This window comes from Phascolarctos cinereus, unplaced genomic scaffold, assembly GCF_003287225.1.
Source record: "Phascolarctos cinereus isolate Bilbo 61053 unplaced genomic scaffold, phaCin_HiC Scaffold_4;HRSCAF=312, whole genome shotgun sequence".
Classification (NCBI taxonomy): domain Eukaryota; kingdom Metazoa; phylum Chordata; class Mammalia; order Diprotodontia; family Phascolarctidae; genus Phascolarctos; species Phascolarctos cinereus.
Window position 1 is genome coordinate 283,311,532 of NW_027555847.1, and position 26,988 is coordinate 283,338,519.

Here is a 26,988-nt window from a genome sequence, read left to right on the forward strand (position 1 = left end):
ACCTTTATCAGAGAAACTTGCTATAAATTTCTGTATTACTTCATTGTCTATGATACCATTTAGCAAAATGTAGTTTCTTTCATTATCTCTTGCAATTATATCTGTTTTTGCTTTTGCTTTGTCTGAGTTCAATATTGCTACCTCTAACTTTTCTACTTTAGCAGAAGCATAATAGACTGCTCCAGCCATTCATTTCAGTTCTGTATATGTCTTTCTGTCCCAAGTGTGTCTGTTACACACATATTGTTGGATTCTAGTTTCCAATCCACTCTATTTGCTTCTGTTCTGTGGTTAGCTCATCCCATTCACATTCAGTTATGATCACTAACTGCATTTCCTTCTATCCTATTTTCCTTCTTTATCCTTCTCTATCTCTTTTTATCATGCCCCTCCTCAAAAGTCAATCTTGCTTCTGACCACTCCCTCCCCCAACCCACCCTTCTTAATACCCCCCTTATATCTTTTATCATATTTCTTATCCCCTTCCTCTCCTGTCTCCCTATTGGATAAGATAGATTTCTGTACCTGAGTGTGTGTGTGTGTGTGTGTGTGTGTGTGTGTATTCTTCCCTCTTTGAACCAATTTCAATGAAAGTGAGGTTCAAGCATTGCCCACCTACCCCACTTCTACCTCCACTATAAAATTTCCTCCTTGTGTACCTTCTTTATGTGAGAAGATTTACCCCATTCTAGCTCCCCCTTCTCCCAATGCATCCCTTTTTCTCACCCCTATCTTCTTTTTTTAAATCACCCCAACATAATCAACATGTCTTCTGTCTATGCAGATGCCTTATAACTGCTCTAATAATGATAAAGTTCTTGGGAGTTACATGTATCATCTTCCCATATAGGAATGTAAACAGTTTAACTCCATTGAGTCCCTATGACTACTCTTTCATGTTTACTTTTTCATGCTTCTTTTGAGTCTTGTCTTCGAATGTCAGATTTTCTATTCCTCTGTGGTCTTTTCATCAGGAATGCTTGGAAGTCCTCTCTTTCATTAAATATCCATTTTTCTGCTGAAGGTTTTCACTCAGTTTTGTTAAATAGGTTTGCTCCTTTGCCTTCCAGAATATCATATACCAAGCCCTCTGCTCCTATAACATGGAAGCTGCTAAATCTTGTGTGATTCTAACTATGGCTCTATGATTTTTTAATTGCCTCTTTATAGTTACTTGCAATATTTCCTCCTTGACTTGAAAGCTCTGGAGTTTGGATAATATTCCTGCAAGTTTAATTTTGGGATCCTTTTTAGGAGGTGACCAGTGGATTCTGTCAATCTCTATTTTGCCTCTGAATCTAAGATATTGGGGAGTTTTCCTTGATAATTTCTTGAAAGATGATGTCTAGGCTCTTTTTTTTTATCATGGCTTTCAGGTATTCCAATAATTTTTAAATTATCTCTCCTCTATTTTCCAGGTCACTTGTTTTTCCAATGAAATATTTCACATTTTCTTCTTTTTTTCATTCTTTTGACTTTGTTTTATTGTTTCTTGAAGTCTTATGGAGCTTCCACTTGCCCAATTCTAATTTTTAAGAAATTATTTCCTTCAGTGAGCTTTTGTACCTCTTTTTCCATTAAACTAATTCTGCTTTGTAAGGAGTTTTTTTTGTCTGTGAATTTTTGTACCTCTTTTTTTAATTTGGCTTATTCTACTTTGAAAGGAGACCTTTTCTTCAGTGATTTTTCCATGCTTCTTTTACAATTAGGCCAATTCTTTTTTGAACATGATATTTTCATTGATATTTTTGTGTCTCTTTCACCAAGCTATTAATTCTTTTTTCACAATTTTCTTGCATCATTCTTTTTCCTTTTCCCATTTTTTTCTCTTATATCTTTCTTTAATTCATCTAGGAATTCTTGCTGGTCTTGGATCTAATGAGCAGTTGTTTTCACATTGTTGTCTTCTTCTAAGTTTATGTCTTGGTCTTCCTTGCCGCCATAGTAGCTTTTAATGGTTAAGTTATTTTCTTGTTCATTTTCCCAGCCTACTTCTTGACTTTGAACTTTATGTCAAAGTTGGGTCTGCTCACCTCAGGGTAGGTGGAATCATATCATGCTCCAGGTTTTTGTGTCCTGCTGTTTTCAGAGCTAGTTCTGGGGATCTACAAGTTTTCACTGCTTCCAAGGTAGTGGGATTCAGGGAGAGGTATAGTCACTGCTCTCCTAGTCTGTGCTCTGGTCTTTACCCAGGAAGGTCCCCTGCTCCCTTGCAACCACAAGCACTACTGTTCTTCTTGGCCATAGATCTGTGACCAGGTCCCCTGCTCTCTTATAACTGCGAGTCCAAAGTACTCATTTAATGTGACATAACTGTCAAGGATTTTGCAATTTTCTGATTTCAACAAAGGTAGCTTTTGTTTTTAGTTTTCTATTGAGATTTATTAACTTCAGTATTCTTAAACGATAGGAGATATGTTAAATGGAATTTGGGAATGAGCCACATCCCCAAAAGTCATATTTAGAAATCTGACGTTGATGAGTAATCAAAGATGTCAGTAGAATTCCATCTCCTCTTAGCAGTGTTGCTGATTATACTTTTTTGGTGACAAATTTTAATAATTATATTTGAGGATTCAAATACAAGTTGATGCTTGGCAATTGAAAGAATGAATATAGATTTTAGAGATGGAAGGAAGGGTAAATCACCCATTTTATAGCTGAAGAAGAACTGAAAACTGTTTTACCCAGCCAGTGCTGATCACCACACATGATTTAATTCTTTTACTTGTAATTTCCTCTTGTTACAAGGATTGAGGTGAAAGTAATGCATATGAAAGTCTTTCTGAGATTACTTCACTAAAAATTATAGAAATGTATATCAAAACAATTCTGAGGTTTCATTTAATACCTAACAAATCAGCAATGATAAGAAAGAATGGGAACTGTCAATGATGAAGAGATTGCCTACAATATACACACTAATAGACTGTTGGTCAAGCTGTGAGTTAAGCTAACCATTCTGGAAAGGAGTTTGGAATTATGCTGAGAAAATGACTTTAAAAAGTCCCTAAAAGGGACAGCTAAGTAGCACAGTGGATAAAGCACTGAGCCCTGGAGTGAGGAGGACCTGAGTTCAAATCCAGCCTCAGACAATTGATACTAGCTATGTGACCCTGGGCAAGTCACTTAACCCCATTGCCTAGCCCTCCCCACACACAAAAAAAGTCTGCAAACTTTGAACCAGACATCTTGCTGCTAGGCATATTTACTAAGGAGGTCAGTTTCAAAAAGAATGCATCCACACACAGAAACCAAAATATTTATATCAACACTTTTTTGTAGTAGCAAATATTTAGAAATAAAGCAAGTCAATCAACTGAGGCATGGATAACCAAATTGAAGTATATGCATGTAATTAAAAAGTTTTGCATATGAATACAAAGAAGCACATGAACTGATACAGAGTGAAAGAAGCAGAACCAGAAAAACAATATCCAAAATGACTACAACAATGTAAAATTTTAAAATAATATTAAAAACAAAATTGAAATGAAATGCTATAAAATTATAGCAACCACATTTGGCCCCACATAAGAAATGTGAGAATGTACCTCCTTCTCTCTTCCTACTAGTAGGGGAATATATGCACAGAATGTGGTTTATTTTGCTGTACTTGGTTGATGCATTGGCTCGTTTTTCTGTGCTATTTTTAAAAATCTTATCTTTTTGTAAGAGAAGGGAAAAGGATATATTTAAGAATGAAAATCACGTCAAAATGCAGTAAAAAAGTCTTTCTAGGCTTTGGAAAACCATGCTACAATAATAACAAATCATACCATATTGCAGTTTACAATTTACAAAAAAATTCCTCGTAATCCTACACCAGTATTATTATTTCCATTTAACATTTGAAAAAACTGAGGCTCAGAGAAATTATATGACTTACCTGCAATCACTTAACTACCAAGTGGCAGAGCAATTGTAGGCATTTTTTCTGAAAGTGATTATTTTAATGCATCCAATTCTATATGAGAAGGATAGCTCTAGGCAAATTGAAGAATGGCTAAAGAATTTTGATTTATGAAACTAAGTGAGGCATTGTTAAATCCCAGAAGCTACCAAGTCCCTGAAAGGACAGTAGCACCACATTTTTTTTGAACTTACATTTCCAAGAATTCTGGATGGTTTTGCACCAGGGAATATTTTCACCTTGAAAATTACATAGGAAGATAGAAATGGAAAGTTAAAAGATTTAAAGAAAAAGGAAGAAGAAGAAATTAAGGGAAGTAAAAAGGCATTAGGAAGTTTCTTCTATTTGTAGCTTCTCTATACAGAGAATCACAAATATCAGGGCTTTCCATCTTAGAGATGCCAGAGATCGAACCATTAAAATCAAACCAGCCACTCGAGCTTTCTCTCTTTCACACTCCATGCCATAGCTTCACAATCCTGAAGACTCATCATTCTGTTTTTAGAGATAAAGGCAACCCAGAAATAGAGATACAGCATTTTGTCTTGGTCATCAAATGGGCAAATTCTTAGATTACCACTTTCTAAATTGGGCACAAGGCTGTTAACTATGATATGGGACTAGGGCCAGACAATTTTCAACCTTTCATTCCTGAGTGCTGGGAGATGGTTTGGTTTAGGAAATGGGTGTTAGTGTTTAATATTGAATGCAAATTCCTGATATTTACCCTATATTTCTATTTTAAGTAAATTATTCTTTTTTTACTACTATGATATAGTATATATTATAGGATCATGGATTTAGAGATAGAATATCATATAATTAATAATGACTGGTCTCGGATGGGAGTTGTGTTCAGAAAGGGGGAAATATCAGAGTTTAGAAGAGGAATTTGTCCAATTATGAACCCAAACTGGTGACAAATACCCAGAAGTAAGATTAGAAGTATTACAACTACAACAAAATAAACCTATTCTCTATACATTAGGATTACTTAACTACTTAATTTATATAGATAAACTCCTACTCAAGATGACAGGAAACATCTCCATTATAAGCAAGTTGTGGTCCAAAATTTTATTTTATAAGTCAACTGTTTGCCATTCAGAATGCAGAAACAATATTTTAATGGTGAATAGGTTTTTTAATCTATCTTTAAAAAATTTATATATATATATATATATGTGTGTGTGTGTGTGTGTATGCATATGTATATATGTGTATATATATATATACATATAAATATATATATATTATCTTCTCCATCCCCATTCCTTTAATACCCTAGTATAATAGTGTCAAACTCAAACAGAAATTTATTGTTGTTGTTGTTGTTCAGTCATTTAGTTGTGTCTGTCTCTTCATAACCCCTGTGCAATTTGTAGTCTGCCCTAGATGCTAGTTGTTAATACTTTTGTCAAGCTTATATCTCCCTATTTTATGTTTCAATTAATATTAAGAGCTAGATGGCTATTTGTTTCAGTTTTTGCATCTTTCAGTGTATCTTACATTAATTTGACACCTGAACAGAAAATAGCTTGTCAGATGATTTCCCTTAAGGTACTGTTTATGATGACTTCACTTGGTAAAGGATGTCATCAAACTTTCTTTAGATGATTTTCCTCTCTGCATCTCCCCCCTCCCTCTCTCTCTCTGTCTCTGTCTCCCTGTCTCTGTCTCTCTCTGTCTCTCTTTCTCTCTCTTTCTCTCTGATACTGCTTCTAATCTTATATAATTCTTTTGCATATATTTTAACCAATAAATTTATGTTCTAAACTTGTGCTTACCTTCCCTTGGAAGGTAATGTCTCTTCCCTTGGAAAGGAGATAAGTGTTTATTGTCTAAGGCACTTTTGGTCTCTTCAGTATAGTAATTTATTTACATTAGTGCAACAGCTGCATGAAATTACTATAGTCAGAATCAGTGTCCTTTCCTTCACTCATTTCCAATTTTTTGACTGCTAATTTTCAAAAATCAGGTTGAAATTGTTTCAGTTGTACATCATATATTTTCTTTTTCTTCTTTTTTCAAGTTTTCATTAACTTTGATGGTTATATTTAATCTTTGAAAGTTAACAGTTTATCTGATTCAGGAATAACTCCTACATCAGTAAAGGGTAGTTTTTATTCAATTAAAATATAATCAATTTTATTTCTTGTAATATTATTTGGTGCATACCGTATTTAGAGCCCTATGATTCTTTTCTCAAAGTAAATATTCATAATGTAGTAGCATAAGATTTCTATATAGTCTACAAGCCTTTTGCCTTTCTCACTACTTACTCCTAAATAAATGTTTTCATTATCTTTCCCTTTATTCACATTTGCATTGAAGTCCCCAAGTATCAAAGTGTGCATAAGGTTTAATTTGTATTATGTTCTGAAGTTCTTAGAATTTCTCTACCTCTGCATCCTGTGTAATTGTTGGTACATGAATTAGTATTATTTTTGAAGTGGTCTTGGCATTAGCACTGCAATATGAAATGACCACATCCCACAAAATAATGTTTCTTGTCATTTTTAGTGAAACAATAAAACTGACCCTGTCAATTTTTTTATTTACCTCTCTAAGAATTCAGTCTGATATTTTCTAGGTTTGTTTGGAAGAAGGTTTTGTTTGTTGTTTTTGGAGAGGGGATGTGGAGATCACTGCACTAATTCCTTCTACTCTACCATCTTGGTTCTGCCCTCCCATTGTCCATCATTTTCTACCAGCCAAGAATCAGATAGAGTTCCTGGAGCTTCTTGTGACAAGGAAAAGATAAGCAGTTTATACTTTGACAAAGGCTTTTTCTGCATCTATTAAAATGATTATGTGCTTTTGCATGTTTTTCTTTTTAACATGATTAATTATGCTTGTGGTTTTCCTAATGTTGAATACTTGTAACCTTCATATAAGTCCCATTTGGTCACATTGAATGGTTTCTTGAATAAATCGATGTATTCTGTTGACAGGATTTCATTTAAATTTTTTTATTGATATTCATTAATAACACTGGTCTATATTTCTCCTTCTGTTGTTTCATCTTTCTCTGGTGGAGGAATTGGGAATATTTGTCTCATTGAAGTATTATGACAAGATGCTTTCATTCTCAATTTTTGAGAATAAATTGTGTGATGTAGGTACTAATATTCCTTAAAATTTTGATAGAATTATCCTATGAATCCACAAGAAGCAATTTTTTTTCCCTTTGGTAGTTAAACTAACATTAGTTCTATTTTCTTTTTTGAGATTAGGTTCCTTAAGATTTCCATTTGGTCTTTTGTTAGCTTGGGTATTTTTCATTTTTCAAGATATTCCACTATTGCTATAGTTAAAATTGCCTTATGTATATATATAGCACAGCATTCTTATTTGGCAGAGATCTAAGAGGTTATGAGGATTGGAGAAAATGTCTAGTTTTCATCTGGTTGGTCATATGACCTTCTGAATAGCTTTTAAGGAAAAAAGAAGCCTTACTTCCATGAGAGCAGCTGGTAGGATATTGCCCCTACAACATTCTACACTTTGGTGGTAAGGTTCTTAAGGTCTTCTAGAGGAAACTTCCACCACTTTAAGGTTATTACTGATATAGGAAACCCTAAAGGGAGAAGAGAAAAACTAAACAAGAAATTAGGCAAAAACAAATTAACAAAAACCACAATGTAATCTCCACTTTAAGAAGTGACAGAATTTGGGAGAGTCTCAGAAAGGAGCCTAGGTCTGTGGGTACTGCTTCTACTAAGAATTGAGGCCAGAATGTCACTACCCTTCACTGGCCCATCACAGTTGATGAGGACAATAACTGTTGCACGGGATAGAGAAACTCCAAATGATCATACCAGGGTTTCGGTCTCCCTTCCTATCAGTGGCCATCCTATCCAAAGCAAGAAATTCCTCTTGCCAGTCATACCCCACTGAAGAACCCAGAATCTTCTGACATCTTAAACTCAAAAAGCTGCCATAATGACCAAGAATGTACATCCCAAGATTGCCCACCTATGCTCAGGGCAAAACAGAAAACAAAACAAAAAGCAACAATGCCAGAAATTTTTCTAGGCCAGTACATGAGCGCTATTTGCCATATGCAAACAATAACCATTTCTGCTGGGGTTGGAGAAATCCTCTTGGGGTCTGAACTCTACAGGAACCCCTCACTAGAGAAAGGAGGAGAGGTTCACAATTTGCAGTTAGGGGATGAAAGTCAAAACTTTTTAAGCTGATGACTGTCCACAGCTAATTAAGCTCATCTATTCATATCTCCATTTCCAAAACTGTCTCTGGGCTTTTGCGGGAGAATTAAGCATTATCCATTCAAGTGCTTCCCCCACTGACTTACACCAAAGTATTACAACAAAGTCCTTGTGGCAAAATTCCAGCTGGCTTTCAAATGCCATGTTCAGAAATAAACAAAACTCAAATAGTTCCTTCAGTACATTTATAAGATAATATATATACTTTGATCTGCATTCTTTCATTCTTGGGGTGCTTCATGGTTTGGGGTCCTATTCCTCAATGGCTGGCATTGTCCAAATACAATTATAGGACTAAAGGATCCTTATTTAACTGCATTACAATTTCCAAAAAGCTATTTTAAAACCCAACCATTCTTTTCCCATCCACACATGAATATGATTCATTTATATATGAGAGACCTTCTTTCAGTAGATCTCCCTTGAGACAATTATGATAGCCACTAGTAGAACAAAGGCATCCAGTTCCAGAAAAAGGAGATCATAACAAGTTCTTCTGAATTTGTTCTTTTCTAGTGATGGAAAATCTCTTTTTTGTTTGTTTGTTTGTTTTCTTTGGTAGGCAATGGGGTTAAGTGACTTGCCCAGGGTCACATATCAAGTGTCTGAGGCCAGATTTGAACTCAGGTCCTCCTGACTCCAGGGCTGGTGTTCTATCCACTTTACCACCTAGCTGTCCCAAAAATCTCTTTTGACTGAAAAAAAAATACAATGGGAGAATAGGGAGGACCATACAGCATGCAATCATCATCTCTAGCAGCATCACCAAAAATTCACCAGAAGTATAAAGCTCAACTTCCTCTGAACTACCCATCCCCCTCTTCATGAAGCTCATTATCCTCTAATCTTGCAAGATTACACCAGTTGTTCTGGTCCATGTTTGATCCAGGCTCTTGATAGGTTAGCTTCCATATTGGAATAATATGAGACAGAGATCATTCAAGAGTTAACAAAAGATTTACTTAACCATAGAAGAAGGATATTCAGTTGATCACACTTCAAGTTGATTGAACTGAGCAAAGCTCTCTTACCTAAGTTAACCAACATTTTCCACCAGGCAAATATCAGAAAGAGTGCTTGGAGCTACTTGTGACTATTATGTACACAGGTGAAAAGGAAATTTTGTCAACAGCCTGAGCCTTTAATCCACTGAACCAACCAAGTCTCAAGACTGCTCTGAATATCTTTTAAGGAACAACAACCATATCTTGCATGAAGGCAGGTATCAGTCTATTCCTCCTCGTATAACTATCAAACAGCTCTGGAGGTCTAAAGTTGAGAGCTCCCCAGTTTTTCAACTCAAAATTTCAAAATTCTTTCATTCTCTCCCCCAGAAAAGTGGATGAGCTGAAGGCAAAAAGTTCAGCCCAAGGAGTAATATCATTGCTTCTTCTACCTACCCAGTCATATTCTTGGGCTTTATATACTACCAGTAAAGCCTAAAAAAATCTTTGATCTCATCCTAATATTAGCAAGTCATTTAATGTCTGAGCTTTACTTTACTTAGTGAAAAAAGACATACTAGGGGCAGCTAGGTGATGCACTAGATAGAGCACCGGCCCTGAAGTCAGGAGGACCTGAGTTCAAATCCAGCCTCAGACCAAACATTTGGCACTAGCTGTGTGACCCTGGGCAAGTCACTTAACCTCAATTGCCTAAAAAAAAAAAAAGACATACTAGTATGTATATTTACAATAACAAGATTCAGGGGAAATGTTTTAGACTTCAAAATACTACATAAATGTATTACAATTATCATTATTATTATTATCATTATTATTATTATTATTATTATTATTATTATTATTGTGTGTTGTTAGAGTACAATGCGCAGGAAATAGCTTCTTAATATACTAAGCAGATGGTATCAATCAACAAAGAATTTATTAAGTATCAACTGTGTAATAGACACTGTGCTATAGACTGAGAATACAAGTACAAAGGACAAAATAATCCCTACTTTCAATAACCTTACACTCAGGCACTGGGAGTTATTAAAGTCAATGTGATTAAGAAGATTAAAGAATAATAATAATAATAAAATCATTGTTAAGACATATGCCAAAATTTCTTGGAAGTGACACTTCCAGTAGATATTCAACAAGTATCCAGAAAGGTAACGAAAGTGACATTTTCCTGTTTTATAGCTACCTATCACTGATATCATTGGGGTTTTTTTCCTGGTAAATATTAAGATTACATTTAGCAACCAGCACAATTCTAAGCTGGTAACAGGAGAACAAGAGAAAAAGGAGGGATATCACTTCTTTAAACAAAGTTACTCCATGAAGACATTTAACAGCTACATCATATGAAGTTGAGCTAGAAGGATTACTAAAGCTCAATTGATGGAATTTTCCCAAAGTATTTCTGTTGAATGACTCCCTCTTTTTCCAGCAAAAATCTACAGTCAATTTGTATACACTGTGTTGTTATACTATAAAAGCATAATTGAATCATATTTCAAAGTTATTTATGGATGTAACCAACAAAACAGAGGACTAGACACTATCTCCAATCTTCAGGGCCTCTCAAACATCACCAAAATAAGAATTATATACAAGGGATAAAGCAATTTCCCCTTTCTCCATAATCTAAAATACCAAGAATACTGATATGGTAGCAATGCAACGAACTAGCCACAGAGAAGGCTAATCCCTAATCCTTAAAACACTGCCTTGCATCAAGATTAAACTCAGCCCCTCCTTCCCAGCACCCTCCCTCCTCCACAGAAAACCAAAAAGTTTTATTCTGGATGGGACTAAAGCATAACAGCAATCTCTGCTACAAGAGAACTCAGCCAAAGAACAGAGGAAAAGAAGGAACTGAGATAGAAAGCTTGTGTGTGGATTCACCAGGACTGAAATAAAGAGGACTGGAATTCCACTGGATCCAGTTCTGATGCCCTAGAAGTCATTTGGGGCTGACACTGAGGCACTGAAATGTGAATTGCCCAGTATGGAAGGAGGTTCAGAAAGCTCTGAGTCCCAGCCTTCAAGGAAATTGCCATCAAAAGAGAAGAGGTAAGAAAGTAAATTGTAGGGGAATAGAAGGTAAAATGACTGAAATTACCAAAGATCTCAGGAGGGGAAAAGCTCAGTTAAAGCACAGGAGCTTCTTGAGCCCAAGATAAACCAAAAGGAAAGATAGTAACAGAAGAGAAGATGGCCTTCATGTTATTTAAGCAAATCCAAACATTTGTATAAATATTACAAGACAGGGGGAAATGATGAAAAGAAACTTGATGACGAGAAATCATGATTCTCTTGAATCATGAAACTCTTAAAACCATGAAACTCTTGATTTTCAAAAGACCATGGATATTTCCAAACGGTTTATGAAAGAGAAAAATTGTGGAAGCATAATTTATGGCCTGCACAGCAAAAATAATTGACAGAATAGAAAAATGTGAATCCACAGTGGCAAACCTCACTAAACATTTTGAAAGGAGAACAATCTCTTAGGAATACAAATAGACAGAATAGCAACACTAATAGCTAGCATACCTGTAGCACTTTAAGATTTATAAGGTGCTTTGCAAATATTAGCTCATTTTATCCCCAGAACAACCCTGTGAAGTAAGTGCTATTATTATTTCCAATTTACAGAGAAAGAAACCGAAGTAGACAGAGGTCAAGAATACTGGTCAAATAGAGGTCAAATGATTTGCCCAGGGTCAAAAAGCTAGTAGGTTCTTGAGACAGAATTTGAACTGTGGTCTTCCTGACCCTGGATACAATGATCTCTCCATTGTACTACCTACCTGCCAGAAATGAAGGACAATCTGGAAGAAGATTATGGATGATGATTGCTTTCAGTTTTACAAACCAAAATAAGAAGCTTAATCTGGATGGGACTAAAGCACAGCAGCAGTCTGTGCTAGAAGAGGATTCAGCCAGAGAACTGAGGAAAAGAGAGAATTGGGATAGGATGCCAGTATGTGTGTGAATCCATCAGGACCAAAGTAAAGAAGACTAGTATCCAGCTGCATCCAATTCTATTACCCTAGAAGTCATTTGGGGCAGAGCCTGAGGCTAGTAAAATGTGAATTGTCCAATATGTGAGAAAGCTGAGAAAACTTTGAGGTCTAGCCATCAGGGAAACTGCCATCAAAGGTGAATTACTCAGAAAGTGAGCAATATTGGAAACAAAGAAAAATTACTGAAATTACCAAGGATTCTAAAGAAAACTCAAGCACCCTGAACACAAGCAAGAAGAACATATTTACCAAAAGGATAATGACCTCCAGATCATATAAATGAACCCTGACATCCATGAATAAATATTCCAAGACAAAGGAAAATGAATTTAACACCTGGTAAAGAAACCTACAGATTCTCAAGAGAATATGAATGTTTTAAGAACGAAATAATATTATGAAAACAGAACTTATGGATTGTGCAGCAGAAATAATTGGCAAAACAGAAAAACTTGAATCCATAGTAGCAAACCTCACCAAGGAAATAAAAGAAAAAGCAAAGGATTGGGGATGCAAATAGATAGATGTGAGGGACAATCTGGAAAAGAGAAGCAAAAAACAGTAATGTAAACAGAAACCATTATCTTTATAAAAGCAAAATATATTGAACTCACAGGCAGAATGTATAGAAAAAACTTAAAGATTATAGGTCTCCCAGAAGAACATGACAAATCAAGAACTATGAAAGCCACAATTCAAGAAATAATACAAGAAAACTTCCCCAAATTTCTGAACATAGACAACAAAATGCCAATCTAAATAATCCACAGATTGCTGCCAGAAGAAAAAAAATCTTATGATGCAAACTCCAAGGCACATAGTGATTAAATTTAATAATTCCAATGATAAGCAACAAATCCTGCAAGCAATCAGGAGAAAGACTTTCAAATGTGAAGGAAAGGAAAGTTGAATAATATAGGACTATTCTACCTATACCAGAAATCACAAGAGGGAATGGAACAATGTGTTTGTAAGAGCAAATGAACTCAGGATATACCCAGGTAATATAAAAATGCAAAACTGAGCCTTGACCATTAATGAAAAAGATGGAGGCATTTGAAGCATTTCTACAAAGAAAATAAGAACTGAGCAAATTCTGGCTTTGTAAACACCCTAGACAATAGAAATATAAGCAAAATATAGAAAAAAGAAGATCCAAGGAAGGCACAGAAAATAAAATTAATTACCTCAGGAAAAAAAAAAGAGAACAAATTTAAAAGAGAAAGACACTTATGGCATTAGCAACAAAACAACATCAAAATAACAACTGAGAAAAAGAGATTTCTCTCTAAAAGTATAAAAAGAAATGAATGAAGGCAGCAAAAGCCAGCCAAAAGAAATAATGATGGAGGAACAAGCCTGAAAATACATTATAGAACAGTCTTAGAACACCCCACCTGCAGATGAATAGTTGCCTTAAAGTAGATTAAGCTAAAATAACTGAAGAGACAAATTACTGCCTTTAGGAGGAAAAAAAAGATAAATTATAATTCAGTAGGAAAAAACAATATCAAAGCTAAATGAAAAAATATAGACCTTATTTTCATAACTTTTAATATAAACACAAAAAATGACAAACTAGATAAGAAAACACAACCTCACAATCCTTTGCTTACAAGGAGCATACCTTTAAAAAAAAAAAAGAACAAAAATGAGAGTCTGAAACAAAATTTGCTAAGCATTAGGTAAATCTGAAAAACCAAGAGTTACAATCATACTATTAGTCAAAGCAAAAACAAACATTCACAACAAAAGGAACAAAAAAAACAAGGAAACTTACATTATGGTAAAAGGAACCAGAAACAACAAATCATATCAAACTTTACACTCCTAGTACCACAGCATATAAATTCATAAAGGAAAAAATTAACTGAATTACAAGAAGACTACAATAGTGGCAGATTTTAATGTACCTCTCTTGGTTTTGGACAAATTTTACAAAAAGATAAACAAAAAGAAACATATAGAACTGAACAAATTGACATGGAAACTAGATCTGAGACCGATTGCATCTTTTAAATGGGATGGATAAAAATTATATTAACTTCCCAGTACCAGATAGAACGTTAACCAAAACTGACCATGCATTAAGGCACAAAGATATTACAGGCAAATATAATAAGTAGAAGTAGCAAACACATCTTTTATGGACCATAATGCAATAAAAATAGTAATCCATTCAGAGACCACAAACAAAAGACAGACTTAAAAGGAGATTTAATGATGAAATCCTAAATAATGAGTGGGTTAAAAACCAAATCACAAAAGTAATACTTGTGTGAAAGAAAATTATAATGATGAAACAAGCTGATTTTTTTTGAGATGCAATTAAAGCAGTCTTCAGGGGAAAACATATAAACATACATTAACAAAATAATAAAGGAGATTAATGAACTTTTTAAAAATTGGAAAGCCAAACAAATAATACTAAAATAAGCATAAGATATATTAAAAATTAGAGAAGATACAAACTGTGAAAAAAAATTAGAATGATAAAACTAAAAGCTGGTTCTTTGAGAAGGTTAATAAAATTGATGAATTCTTAGCCCATCTGATTAAAAAGAAGATGGCAGAAAATTGAATAAACAAAATAGCAAAGGAACAGGGTAAAGTCACAACAATACCAGAAGAAATAAAAATAATTGTTAGCACTACTAAGCATACTTATGTGCTAACAAAATTAAGAACACAGAAGAAATAAAGGAATATATTCACAAATACAAAATAGCCTAACAGAAGACTAAGTAGAATAAAGTACTATAACCACAGAAAAGGAAATAGAACTACAGTTAGTGGAACTCCCAAAGGAAAAAATTCTTACCATTATGGATTCACAGGAGGATTCTATCAAACATTTAAAAATAATTGGTACCCATACTACCCAATTTATTTTCAAAAATTGAAAAAGAAACCACTTTGCCTGGATCCTTTTATGAGATAAATATAGTCCAAATATAAAAATCATAGAACAATAAAATGTAGAAGAATTATGGACCAATTTCAGTAACGAAAATCAATTCAACCTTTTTTTAATCTTGTCAAATGGACTTCAGTGAATTATACAAGAAATCATTCATTGCAACAAAGTTGTACTTACAACAGGAATTCAAGGATGGTTCAACATCAGGAAAAGAAAACAATCAACATAATTATTCATGTTAAAAAGAAAAACATCCAAACCCACATGATTAACGCAAGAGATACATGAAAAGTCTTCAACAAAACACAACACTCATTTAGGAAAAAATAAAACTTTCAAAACACAGGCATGGATGAACTTTCAAAGTATCATTAAAAACATCTATCTAAAACAAAAAGCAAATGCTATGTTCAATAGGGATGCACTAGAAGCTTTTCCAATAAACGTGGGAGTAAATCAAGTAAGGATGCCTAACCTCTCCACTATTATTCGTTATAGTTTTAGAAATGCTAGCAAAAGCAATAAGACAAGAGAAAGAAATTAAATGTGTAGAGGTCAGCAAAGATAAATAGGCAGATAGATATAGATAGTTAGATCCCTATTTGCTGATGACGTGGTGGTTTACTTATAAAATCCTAACAAATCGGCAAAGATGTTAATTGATACAAATAATAGCTTCAGCAAAATCGCAGGCTACAAAGTAAACCCACAAAAATCAATAACATTTCCATATAATAATTACAAAATCCAAGAAACAATAATAGAAAGGGAAATCTCATTCAAATAACCATAAAATGTATAAAATATTTGAAGATCAATTTCCAAAGCACGCATGCATGTACACACATATACACATACACACTATATATATATACATACATACATATACACAATTATGATACAAGGTTGTCATAAGAGAAATGTCTACCTCAGACAGGGTCAGATAGTTTCTTCTTAAAAAGTAATTAAACTATCTTTGAGACTTAACTGATGGAGTACCTAAGGCTGAAGTCATTAATGTTGCTTCCCAGTGCCCCTAGGTACAAAAGTTAACAAACAGATAGTAGGTGTTCCTAATACTTGACACACATTTTTGAAAGGTACACTACCATGGCAAATGCTCAGTCGGTGAAAATGCACCCAACAAAACCAATGCTGTATTTTTGCTAACTATCCTTTCCATCACACAGTTAAGTAAACCTTTTGCTAACTACTAAATAGTTTTGGAGCATCTCATTTCATATCATTTCTGAACCTGAACTCTTGAACAGGTCTGAGGCAGACCTGGCCTACAATGTTTGGTGTTAATCAAAAGGATTGGAACAAAAAGACCTCATAGCTGATATCATGTTTGAAGTAGGAGAAAGACAATAAGGAGGAAGAGGAGACCAAGGAGATCGCATGCTCTAGAATGTGGGAACTTTACTCACTGTGTCCACAGAGCTTCTGGAAGTGCTCTTCTGATCAAATTCTGTCAGTGGGACAGGGAGAGTGGGTGGAGACTGTCTTAATAGAATTAAGAACTAAACTGCCCATGAACATTTAGCAACTAGAGACAGATCTGAATATGTTCTAGGTCTCTTAAGAACTATGCCTAGAAGATTACAAATGTAAAATGTCACTCGTTGAAGTTGCATAACTTTGTTTTGGGGGTGATTTTGATTTCCAGACCAATCTGGAGATTTACTATCTAGTCCTAAGTTCTGCACTGAATAGATTTCTTGGGATATTTTATATGGCACACAGAAGGTCCTTAAGAACTTCAGTATAAGGCATTGAGAAGGACACTTAAAAAACATTTCTTCTGTCTTCCTGCAATTCCAGAAAACTTTCCAAAATTAGGAATATGGACAATGTGCCAAATCCATCCAAGTGATTTGTGGAGAATGTGGGAAGAAGCTGTGTCAATTTAAAAGCAGCAATAGCTTCTGCTCTTGCTCTAGCATTGTTAATTGCAATCCTCTTCCCCACTGACAGGCCTAAGATACCCTCTCCTACTCCATCTGAAGAGATGACTACTCACACATGGCAGTTAGAACACATGTACTGTCCTGGATAAGTATTTAGCTGCCTTTTCTATTAATGATGTTAATTTCCTAAGATTTGTAATACAAGGATAAAAAGATCCACAATGATACAAAAAGTAATTTTAGCAAAATCAATGATGGACTGAGGGAGAAAAAGAAACCGATTTGATCCTACCAGGGGGAAAATTAGGTTATGTGAAAGCAAAAGATACAGCTAGTTCTGCTATACCACAATATATGTGGTTCACAAAAAGTACCAAAAAGCCATGCAATATAAATCTTAGAACTTGTGGGGAAAATGGAGTTAGAGGCACAGTGCTCCAAAACCTCACGAGTAACACACAGAAAAAAAAGATAGCAACTTAATAAAAAAAAAAGCACAGTTTTATACATGTTAAATATTTAAGAAATACATAAATAATTCCATAAATAAAATTTTCCCTAATAAATCAAAATGTTCCCTAATAAATCAATCATGTTGGAACAAAGTCTCATTTTTAAAATACAAAAGTTTAGGTTTTTTTTAAAAGTTCAGCCTCAGTCTCTCAGGTTCCTCCCCAGCCAATGTACTTCTTAGTGAGAGGATTTGTATTCACATTACTCCATTGTTGCTTATTACCTGTGTGACCTTGGACAAGTCATTTGACTTCCCTGTGCTCCAGTTCTCTGCATCTATAAAAATGAAGAAGTTAGATTAGATTACTTCTAAGGTTTCTTCCAGCTCCCAAATCTAAGATCCTATGAAATAGTTTCCTCCAGTCACTTCAACTGTTCTCACCTCCATTTCCTAAATCTTCCCCCAGACTATTATATTGTAAGGATTGTTTGTCTCCGCCCCCCCCCAGTTGCCCATTGCATCTGTCCTTGGCTCAAGCCACACTTTACTCTCCAGCTACCTTTTCTTCAGGTTCCATGACATCCTCTGGACATCTACTTCCCCTCCACCTTATCCAGTTCTGGAACTATAATCATAGGATTATATACTTATAGTTGGAAGGGACTTTAAAAACAGTCTTGTCCAACCATCTCAAGGAGATAAGGAACTGAAGTCCAAAGAGATCAAGTGACAGAATCAGCAATTGAACCCTTGACTCCTACTCCCCCCATCACATCTACTCATCATCTACTCATCTACAAACATCCCTGGAACTTTGCAGTCCAAAATATAGCTGCCTGGCCACTACTCCCCTATGAGTGTTATAGTGCTTAGTACATAGTAAGTCCTTAATAATTTTTTTAAATTAATTCATTCATGCAGGCACACAATTCAGACTTCGTCCTTTTCAGACAGTGAATGACCACCCTGTGAGATATTAGACTGCAAAGAACGTGCTCCTTGAGAAGATTCTAGATATGGCCTTGTCCACTGGATGAAGGCAACTGGAAACACACAGAACATATCTCATGATTGGCTGAGTGGATAAGCCTTACCCCTGACATATTTTTTTTAAGCAGATGAGTTAGTTCTGGAATAAGTTGAGAGAGGATCCTTGGCAATTAAGAGGAGATTTGAGGGGTGGTTTCAGCTATTACATAATCACTCTTTACCTTTTTCCCTTGTCCCTCTTGTGGAGAATGGCATGGCGATGGATATAAACTTAAAATCTAAACTAAAAATGCCTTAAGTGTTTGCCACACCAAGTTGACTATTTGTGGGGAAAAAAAATTTCCCATGTCTGTTATTCCTTACTTTATGAAAGTTTTTAAAGCAATGGTTACTGCTAATTACAAATTCTCACTTATTACCCCATTGAAAATTACAAAACACTCTCCAATAGATTATTTGGTATACTAACAAATGCATATGCTTCCAATTCCAATTAGTTATTACCGAATACAACTCAAAATATTTTCTTACCTGAGATAGAAACATCGAATATTTCTGGAAAAAAAGTAAGGTAGATTCATTAATTTTCTTTTCCGAATCTCATTCAAATACCCACCTCTACCCATTTCTGAAGAGTTAACCAGGCAGCTGCACATATCTGCTATTTCTTTTTACCTATGTCATTCCCACATGAAAAACTGAGCAGATCTAGTGTTTAAGCAATGAGGAGGCAGTACTCAATGAGGCAATATCCTGTTTGAATAATTTAAGCTGCAGATTAAGAGCCACACAGTGAATCTGGCAAACTATTTGGTTGCTTTAACCTCACCCAGCCTTATTCATTTCCTGTAGTCACCCATCGTGGCTGAAGTTGGAATTCCCCATTTTATAGCCATGGTAGAAAGAAATAAACATCTCTTAAAAGAGCTAAACATATTGTGACTTGTTAGTCAACTGTTTTAAACGCCCTAGTCGATGTTTCCTGTTCCAGAAAGACTTGCGGAACAGGTTTTCTTTTTTTTTCTTCATCTCCTCTTGGGTTGGGGAAAGAAACTGTCAATTCTCATCTGCCCTCCCCTTTGCTCTCTAGCTTCAATACCCAATTCGACCAATAGCACCAATGAAAACTTGTCCCAGTTAAACCGAAACAAAGGCTGAACCTCAGTTGGATGCATAAAGTGCTAAAGGAAGGGTTTTGTGACAGCACAGTGGTGGAAAGTTATAGCTAATGTCAGTTGATTTGTAGTGTAGGGTTGGGGGAAAGGGAAAGAAAAGGAAGACGAGGTGGAGCCGCAGGCCCACGGAGCACACGCAGAGCTCCCCCGAGAAGGGCCTAATGACTGAACTACAGCACGATTGGGATGATATAAGACCGGCAAAAGTTCTCAGCAAGAAGGAGAGCAAAGCTGGTTTGTTCCAGTGAGTATTTTCTTGTGCCTTCTGCAAAGTACTAAAGAAAAAAAGCTTTTCTCCTTGTAATTTATCACTTTGGTTAGATTAACATTTCAAAGAGAATTCAACATCTGAAAAGCCATGACATAAATAATTTTTTTCCTATTTATTAACCTGCAGCTTTAGCTCTCTTGCTTGCTTCTGGGTTTTGTGCTGAAATATATACTTCTAAATAAATGTTATATTTAGTTTAGTATATGTTCTATTCAAATTAAATGCTTCTATCATCCATTCTGCTTTTGATTTCTCTGTCAGATTTTCCATATTTTTTTAGTCCTAGCTTTTATGTATACTTGTGGGGGTTTTGCTGACCATTACCCAGAAGTTGCTATTAATGATGTTATTATCCACTTATTTTTCAGAGCTGAAAAGATTGACAGGTGACCTGTAGCCTTTTCTGACTAAGCATATACAGCTTAACCAAAATATTTATTCTTCAGTATTCTAACTTCCCCATTTTTAACTTTTCCCCCCAGTTCTTTAGTCACTTTTCTATAGAACATCCAAATACTGTTTCTGCCCTCTTTTCTTCTATCCTGAACCTGTTCTTCTTTCTGACATCATTTTTTTCTTTCAATGACACTACTAGTTTGAAACTTTGGAGTTATCTTTAACTCTCTCTTCTTCCTCACTTCTCATATTCAATCAGTTATCGAGATTTATCAGTTATCTCCACTCCCCAATATGTCCCTTCTCTGTTCCCACTACTTCCACTTTAATCAGTCCCTCATTTCCACCTGCAATTGCTTATTAAATTGTTCCTGCCCTTCCCTTTCCAAATCATCCTTCACATCTCTGCCATACTTATTTTCCTTGTTCATAAATTTGATCATGTCTTTCCTCTGCTCAGAACTCTTCACCTGACCTACAAAAAAGTTCAAGCTCTTTTGCTTAGCTTCTAAATCCTCCCACAATATCATATCACTCTTTCTTTCCAGAATTATCTCATATTACTCTTTTCCACAATACTTGCCATCCCCCAAATGCATGCCATACTTTACCACTTCTGCGCTTTCCTCATACTATTTCATATGACTGGAATGATATTTTCTACCTCTTACCTCCTTCACACACACACACAACACACACACACACACACACGTTAAAACTATACCATTCCTTTAATCTAATTTAAGTTCTACCTCCTCTAGAAAGCTTTCCATGATCCCAATTTGTAATGTTCTTCTTCACTTAATCAATAAACATTTATTAAGCACCTATGTGCAGGCACTGTGCTAAGCACTGGGGGTACAAAAAGAGGCAAAAGACAGTCCCTGCCCTCAAGGAGCTTACAATCAAAAGGGGGAGATGGCATGTAAATAAATATATATGAAGCCAGATGTATATTAGGATAAATAGGAAATAATTAGCAGAGGGAAGGCACTGTAACTAAGAAAGGTTTCTTGTAAAAAAAAAACTAGGAATTTACACATCCTTAATGGTTAACAATGTCTTACTAGGCTGTAAGCCCTGTAAAGTTAGGAACCATATATTATGTATGCCTTATGTCTTCCTAAATACACTATTCTGCATATAATAAGAGTTTAATATGTGTGGAATAGTATTCTGTAGATGGCTTGAGCTGAGAATAGTCATCTTAGAATATTCTCTATTGGAACATAGGAAGGAGACAGAACAGGAATGTATTTCATTTAGTTTTTCTAAGTTGACTATGGAAGCTTGGTTCTGTATTCCTTATGCAGTTAGAAAATCAAGTTCTTTTCCTTCTTTCTTGAGTGTCAACATGTTTCCCTTTTAAGAGGATTCTTAGTTATATATTTGGCTTCAGTAATTGATTATTCTAATGGAAACTGAATTATTACTTTGTGGAAAAGACTATCTTGTATGCAAATTGGAACCATGGAAATATATGCTTACTAAAGATATTTACCAGTGGCATGGACAATGCTCAATGCAGAGCCAAAGTGGAAAAGGGATCTCCTATAGGTGGAGAAATCCTCTGATTACTTATGTGTGTCAAAAACATCATACTAATTGAATTAAGCTTTAGAATATTGTAGAGCCTCCTAAATGAAATCTATAGTCATTCAAAAAGTTTAGATTAATTCTCAATACCAGAATGACCAAGTAGATAAAGAATAACTCTTGTAAACCCAAAGAGCTGATGTATCAGTTCCTTTATATATGCTGGATAAATTCTGCAAACACATGATAAACTAGATCCAAAATTTAATGGAGGGGGGGAACAGAATAGAGTGTGTTTGTGAAATTGTGCAGTACTTTTAATGAACCCAAATGTCTCCCTGAAACAAAAATTCATCTTTTCAGCACAACAATTCAGATGAAGAGCGATGAATCACAAAACACCACATTCTTTGAAAATTCAAAATTAAGCAACAATGTAAAGCTATATTATGGATACAAATAAGTTACAGCATATTATTCACAAAGAATTATGCACATGAAGTAGCATAAAACACAATATAAAGGAGATATGTGACCAGAAAAAGAAGTGGGTCAATACCCACTTTAAAGCAAGGGATAAGAGATGGCAGGCTAGCTGTTCCATTGGCATCTACATAATTTTAGGAGACATTATTTGCCCCAGGCACTAGTATGAGTCTCATCTACTGAATCTCGGACTATTTGTCCCCAGCAGTTGGAAAACATAGACCCCTGGTCTTTTTGAGTAATATCACCATTTTTAACCATATTGATTCCTTTTTGGGAGAGAGAAGGAAATGGTTCTGAAAAATAAGTTTTATAGGGAAAAAATGAATTTTCTTACTTCAACTACCTTAATGTAAACAAGGTATGTATATGAATAATAAATATATTTCTACTAATAGCCCTTCCTGGATATTACAAGATGGTAATATTTCTCTTTTAACAAAATGTGCTTTTTAAAAATAGACAAATAAAGCTGAGATACATTGGCAGTCTTATCTGACTCTATTTTATTTGTAATGTTGAAGGAACATGATAAAGGGAGTAAACATACAGAGAAAACACTGCATATAAATTGGGTTGGTGGAGATAAGAAGCAGAAACAATTAATACGTGTAGCTAAGTTCCTTAATGCTTCCTTATATCTTGTGAGAATTCCCACTGAGCATGAGCCGAACAAAAATATTGTTATGATCTCCAAATGGTAATTTGTTTATATTTCAAATCCAAAGGAGCTCATCTTACCACCATCCACAATCTTTTTAAATGGAATTCATCAGGTTTGGTCTGATATCGTGTAATATGAAACTTGGAATCATTCAGTCCACAAGCATTGATCAAGTGCCTATCTGCCAGGAAAAACAAGTTTTGCCACTTAATTTTTTCCCTCTTCAAACTGTAAGATGTTTTTAAACCCCTCAAGAACTGTGCTTTAACTAGCCTTCTTTTAGCCCCATGTACTTCAAACAGTTTAATATGTATATGTCAGCATATTTATTTTTTACCTCTCTGGATTCCTCCCAGCCTCTTTGGGTATAAACAGAAAACTATGTTTATATTTCTTATCTAATGACTCATAAATCAGAATCAACAGTTTCAGTAATGCAAGATGATGTTCACATAATTATTATTGGACAGAAAGTGGCTTTAGATCTGATAGAATACAATATAACATTAGATAATATAATTAGGTAGTAGAAAACCTGAAGTCCAATTTATTAGACAGGGAAGGTAGTGTGATACAGGAGAAGGAATGCTAAACTTGGAGTCACTTTGCCACTTACTACCTCTCTGACTTAAGCTCTCTGGGACTCTCTTTCCTGATCTGTAAAATGGGAGACTTGGACTAGGTCACTTATAATATTATTTATACATCTATGACATTATATTATACTATAGCATTTCATATATCAAGGATAACTCGTCTCAAGTAGATGGAAATATTTTATTAGCCTAATTTTTAACTCAATTCAATTGTGTCATTTTAAACTATGTTCATTCAACTATAGAGTCATAAAGTATTAAAGCTAGAAAGTATTGTGGAAAGAGCACTGGACTAGGAATCAGGAAATCTGCGTTTAGGTTCCCATTCTGCAATTTCCTGTGTGATAAATGAATAAGTTACTTTATCTCTCTGTTTCTTCATTTGCAAATAAAGATAGGAAACCCTGTGATTACCAATACAGGGCTACACCTTCTCTGCTACATACAATCTTATAGCATTAGAACACTAAGAAGTTAAGGGATTTGCCAGCAAAGCAGAATTTAAACCCAGGTCTTCCTGGGTTTACTATGACTGTCATAATAATATTATACATATATATATATATATATATAATATACATATATATTTATGTATATGTATATGTATATTACAAACTATAAAGCATATTCCAAAATCTCTAGTTTTCTTCAAAGTTTATCTCCAGCACCACTTCTTACTTGAACCAATCAGGGTGATTCAACTGCTAGAAGGGTGCTGATTGGGAGGCCAGTCAGAATACTGACTATGGACACCATTTAGATAAAATGGGAGTAATCAGTTCTAATCCTTCTGGTGAGACAGCTTGCCTCCATGCCCTACTATCTGCCCTGCCACTGATTCCTAAGGTCCTCTGAGCCTTATCTGCCCTGCCTCTTTGTCTTTTAGACCCCAGGGCACAGTCACAGTCACCAGACTAAAGCAACATAAGGACACATGGGCCTTGCACTACCGGTTGCTGGGCCCTTACACTTCAGTTCCTTTCAATCCTACCTGCAGCTGATTTTTTTTTACATGTTGTCTCCCTCAATGAGCATTTGAGCTTCTTGAGAGCAGAACTGTCTTACTTTTCATTATCTGTATTCTCAGTGCTTGACACTATGAGTACATAGTAAATGCTTTTCCATTCATTTATTCATTCAGTCAGTCACGAAGCCTTTCTTTTTTTTAACATATATAAATTTATTTATTTTTAATTGTCAACATTCACTTCCACAAGTTTTTGAGTTCCAGATTTTTACCCCATCTCCCCCCTTCCCCACCCCACGATGGCATGTATTCTGAATATCCCTTCCCCTAGTCTGTCCTCTTTTCTATCTCTTCCCCCCCTTCTCTTATCCCCTTCCCCTTCTATTTTCCTGTAGGGCAGGAGAGACTTCTGTACCCCATTTCCTATATTTCTTATTTCCCAGTAGCATGTGAAAACATTTTTTTAAACATATGTTTTTAAAACTTTAGGTTTCAAATTTTCTCTCTTCCTCCCTCCCTACCCACCCTACTTTTTTTTATAAATCTTTTTTTTTTGGTTAGGCAATTGGGGTTAAGTGACTTGCCCAGGGTCACACAGCTAGTAAGTGTCAAGTGTTTGGTCTGAGGCTGGATTTGAGCTCTGGTCCTCCTGACTTCAGGGTCAGTGCTCTATCCACTGCACCACCTACCTGCCCCTGAAGACTTTCTTTACTCATCCATCCAAAATCTTCTCTCCTCTTCCATTACTCTTCTCCTCTCCTTATCAACTCATATCACTCAAATGCCTGCTCCTACTATCTCCTCCTTCACCTCTGTCTCACATAAAAATCTGTCTACCTGCACAAGCAATCGCACTCCATCCTGTCTCCTACAGCAAACTGTCTCTTCTATCATCCCCACTTTCTCACAAATCTTCTATCTTTGTCTACTGATGTTTCTTATTGCTTACAAACATGCCTACATCACCTCCATCCTCAAAAAAACCCTCATTTGATCCTTCCATTCCTGCTAATTATCATTTTCTATCTCTTCTCCCCTTTTTGGCTAAACTTCTTGAGAAAGCAATCTACAACAGTTTCTTCCATTACTCCTCACTCTCTTCTTAACTTCCTACAATGCAGCTTGCAACACCATCATTTATCCAAAACTGATCTCTCCAAAGTTACCAGTAATCTCCTAATTGTCAAATTCAATTTTCAATCCTCCTTCTTCTTAACCTCTTTGCAGTCTTTGATACTGTTAATCACCTTCTTTTCCTTGCTATTTTCTTCTCTCTAAGTTTTCGGGACACAATTCTTTCCTGGTTCTCTACCTACCAATCTGACCACTCCTCAGTTTCTTTTGTGGGATCTTTACCCAGAGCATGCTCAGTAGCCATAGATGTCCCCCAGGGATGATCTCATCAGCTCCTGTGGATTTAATTATCATCTCTATGTTGATAATTCTTAAGTCTACTTATTCAGCCCTAACTTTTCTGCTGACTTTTAGTCTTACATACTCAATTGCCTTTCAGATTTCTCAAACTGGATGTCTAGTAGACATTTTAAACTCAACATGTTCAAAACTGAACACACAATCCTCCCTCATAAACTCTCCTTCCTTCCAAACCTTCCTATTACTTTCAAGGGCACCATCATCCTCCCAATACCCCAGGATTGCAACCTAAGTGTCACCCTTGACTTTTCCCTATATCTCCCCTCACCTCCATCCAATCTGTTGCCAGGACTGTTCACCTTTGCAACATCTCTTGAATATGGCTCCTTCTCTCCTCTGACAGTACCACCACTCTCACATAGACCCACATCTCAAGAGTGAGCTATTGCAATAGCTTGCTGGTTGATCTACCTGTCACAAGTCTCTCCCTACTTTAATCAACACTTCATTCAGCTACCAAAGTGATTTTCCCAAAGTTCACATCTGACTATGTCACCGCCGCCCCTCGCTCAATGTATTCTGGTGGTTCCCTATTACTTCCAGAATCAAATGCCAAATCCTCTAGTTGGCATTCAAAGCTGTTATAACCTAGCCCCTCACCTTTCCAGTCTTCATATACCTTACATCCCTCCACATACTCTGATCCAGTGACACTGGCTTCCATGCTGTTCCACAGATAAGACATTCCATCTGTTAACTCAGAATTTTCTCTGGCTGTTCCTCATGCCTGGAATGTTCTCCTCTTTTCTACCTCCAGGCTACCCTGGCTTCCTTCAAGTCTCAGGTAATATCTCACTTTGTACAGGAAGCCTTTCATAATTCCTCTGAATTCTAATGCCTTCCCTCCATTGATTCCTATTTATCCTGTATATAACTTGTTACATATTTGTTTACCCATGGTCTCCCCCATTAGATTATGAGCTTCTTCAGGACAGGGACTGTCTTTCACCTCTTTTTGAATGCCCAGTGCTTAATACAGTGCTTGGCACATAGTGGGCACTTAATAAATGCTTACTGATTGACCAACTACTTTTCCTCCCATGACATTCCATCTCTCTCCATGCC

The 26,988-nt window shown here is 35.6% G+C and overlaps 1 protein-coding gene and 1 long non-coding RNA gene across 5 annotated transcripts in view; one reads left to right on the forward strand and one right to left on the reverse strand.

The window, feature by feature from the left end:
* Positions 1 to 19,394, reverse strand: part of LOC110223924 (uncharacterized) — a 78,532-nt gene extending 59,138 nt beyond the window's left edge. Inside the window, exons 1-3 of one of the 2 annotated variants that reach the window (XR_013486095.1) lie at positions 19,228 to 19,394; positions 18,930 to 18,953; positions 17,691 to 17,743 (exon numbers count right to left, since the gene is read on the reverse strand). This is a non-coding gene — a long non-coding RNA (uncharacterized LOC110223924). Of the gene's footprint in view, positions 1 to 15,137; positions 17,744 to 18,929; positions 18,954 to 19,227 lie in introns of those variants that run through there. The other variant, XR_002328830.2, reaches the window with a different exon arrangement.
* Positions 1 to 26,988, forward strand: part of GRAMD2B (GRAM domain containing 2B) — an 88,902-nt gene that overhangs the window by 19,409 nt on the left and 42,505 nt on the right. For 2 of the 3 annotated variants that reach the window (XM_021009680.2, XM_078153097.1), the window contains exon 1: positions 19,447 to 19,817. The exons of the other annotated variant lie outside the window; for it this stretch is intronic. In XM_021009680.2, the coding sequence (XP_020865339.1) occupies positions 19,735 to 19,817 (83 nt within the window). In that variant the 5' untranslated portion in view covers positions 19,447 to 19,734. Of the gene's footprint in view, positions 1 to 19,446; positions 19,818 to 26,988 lie in introns of those variants that run through there. 3 annotated transcript variants of the gene reach the window in all.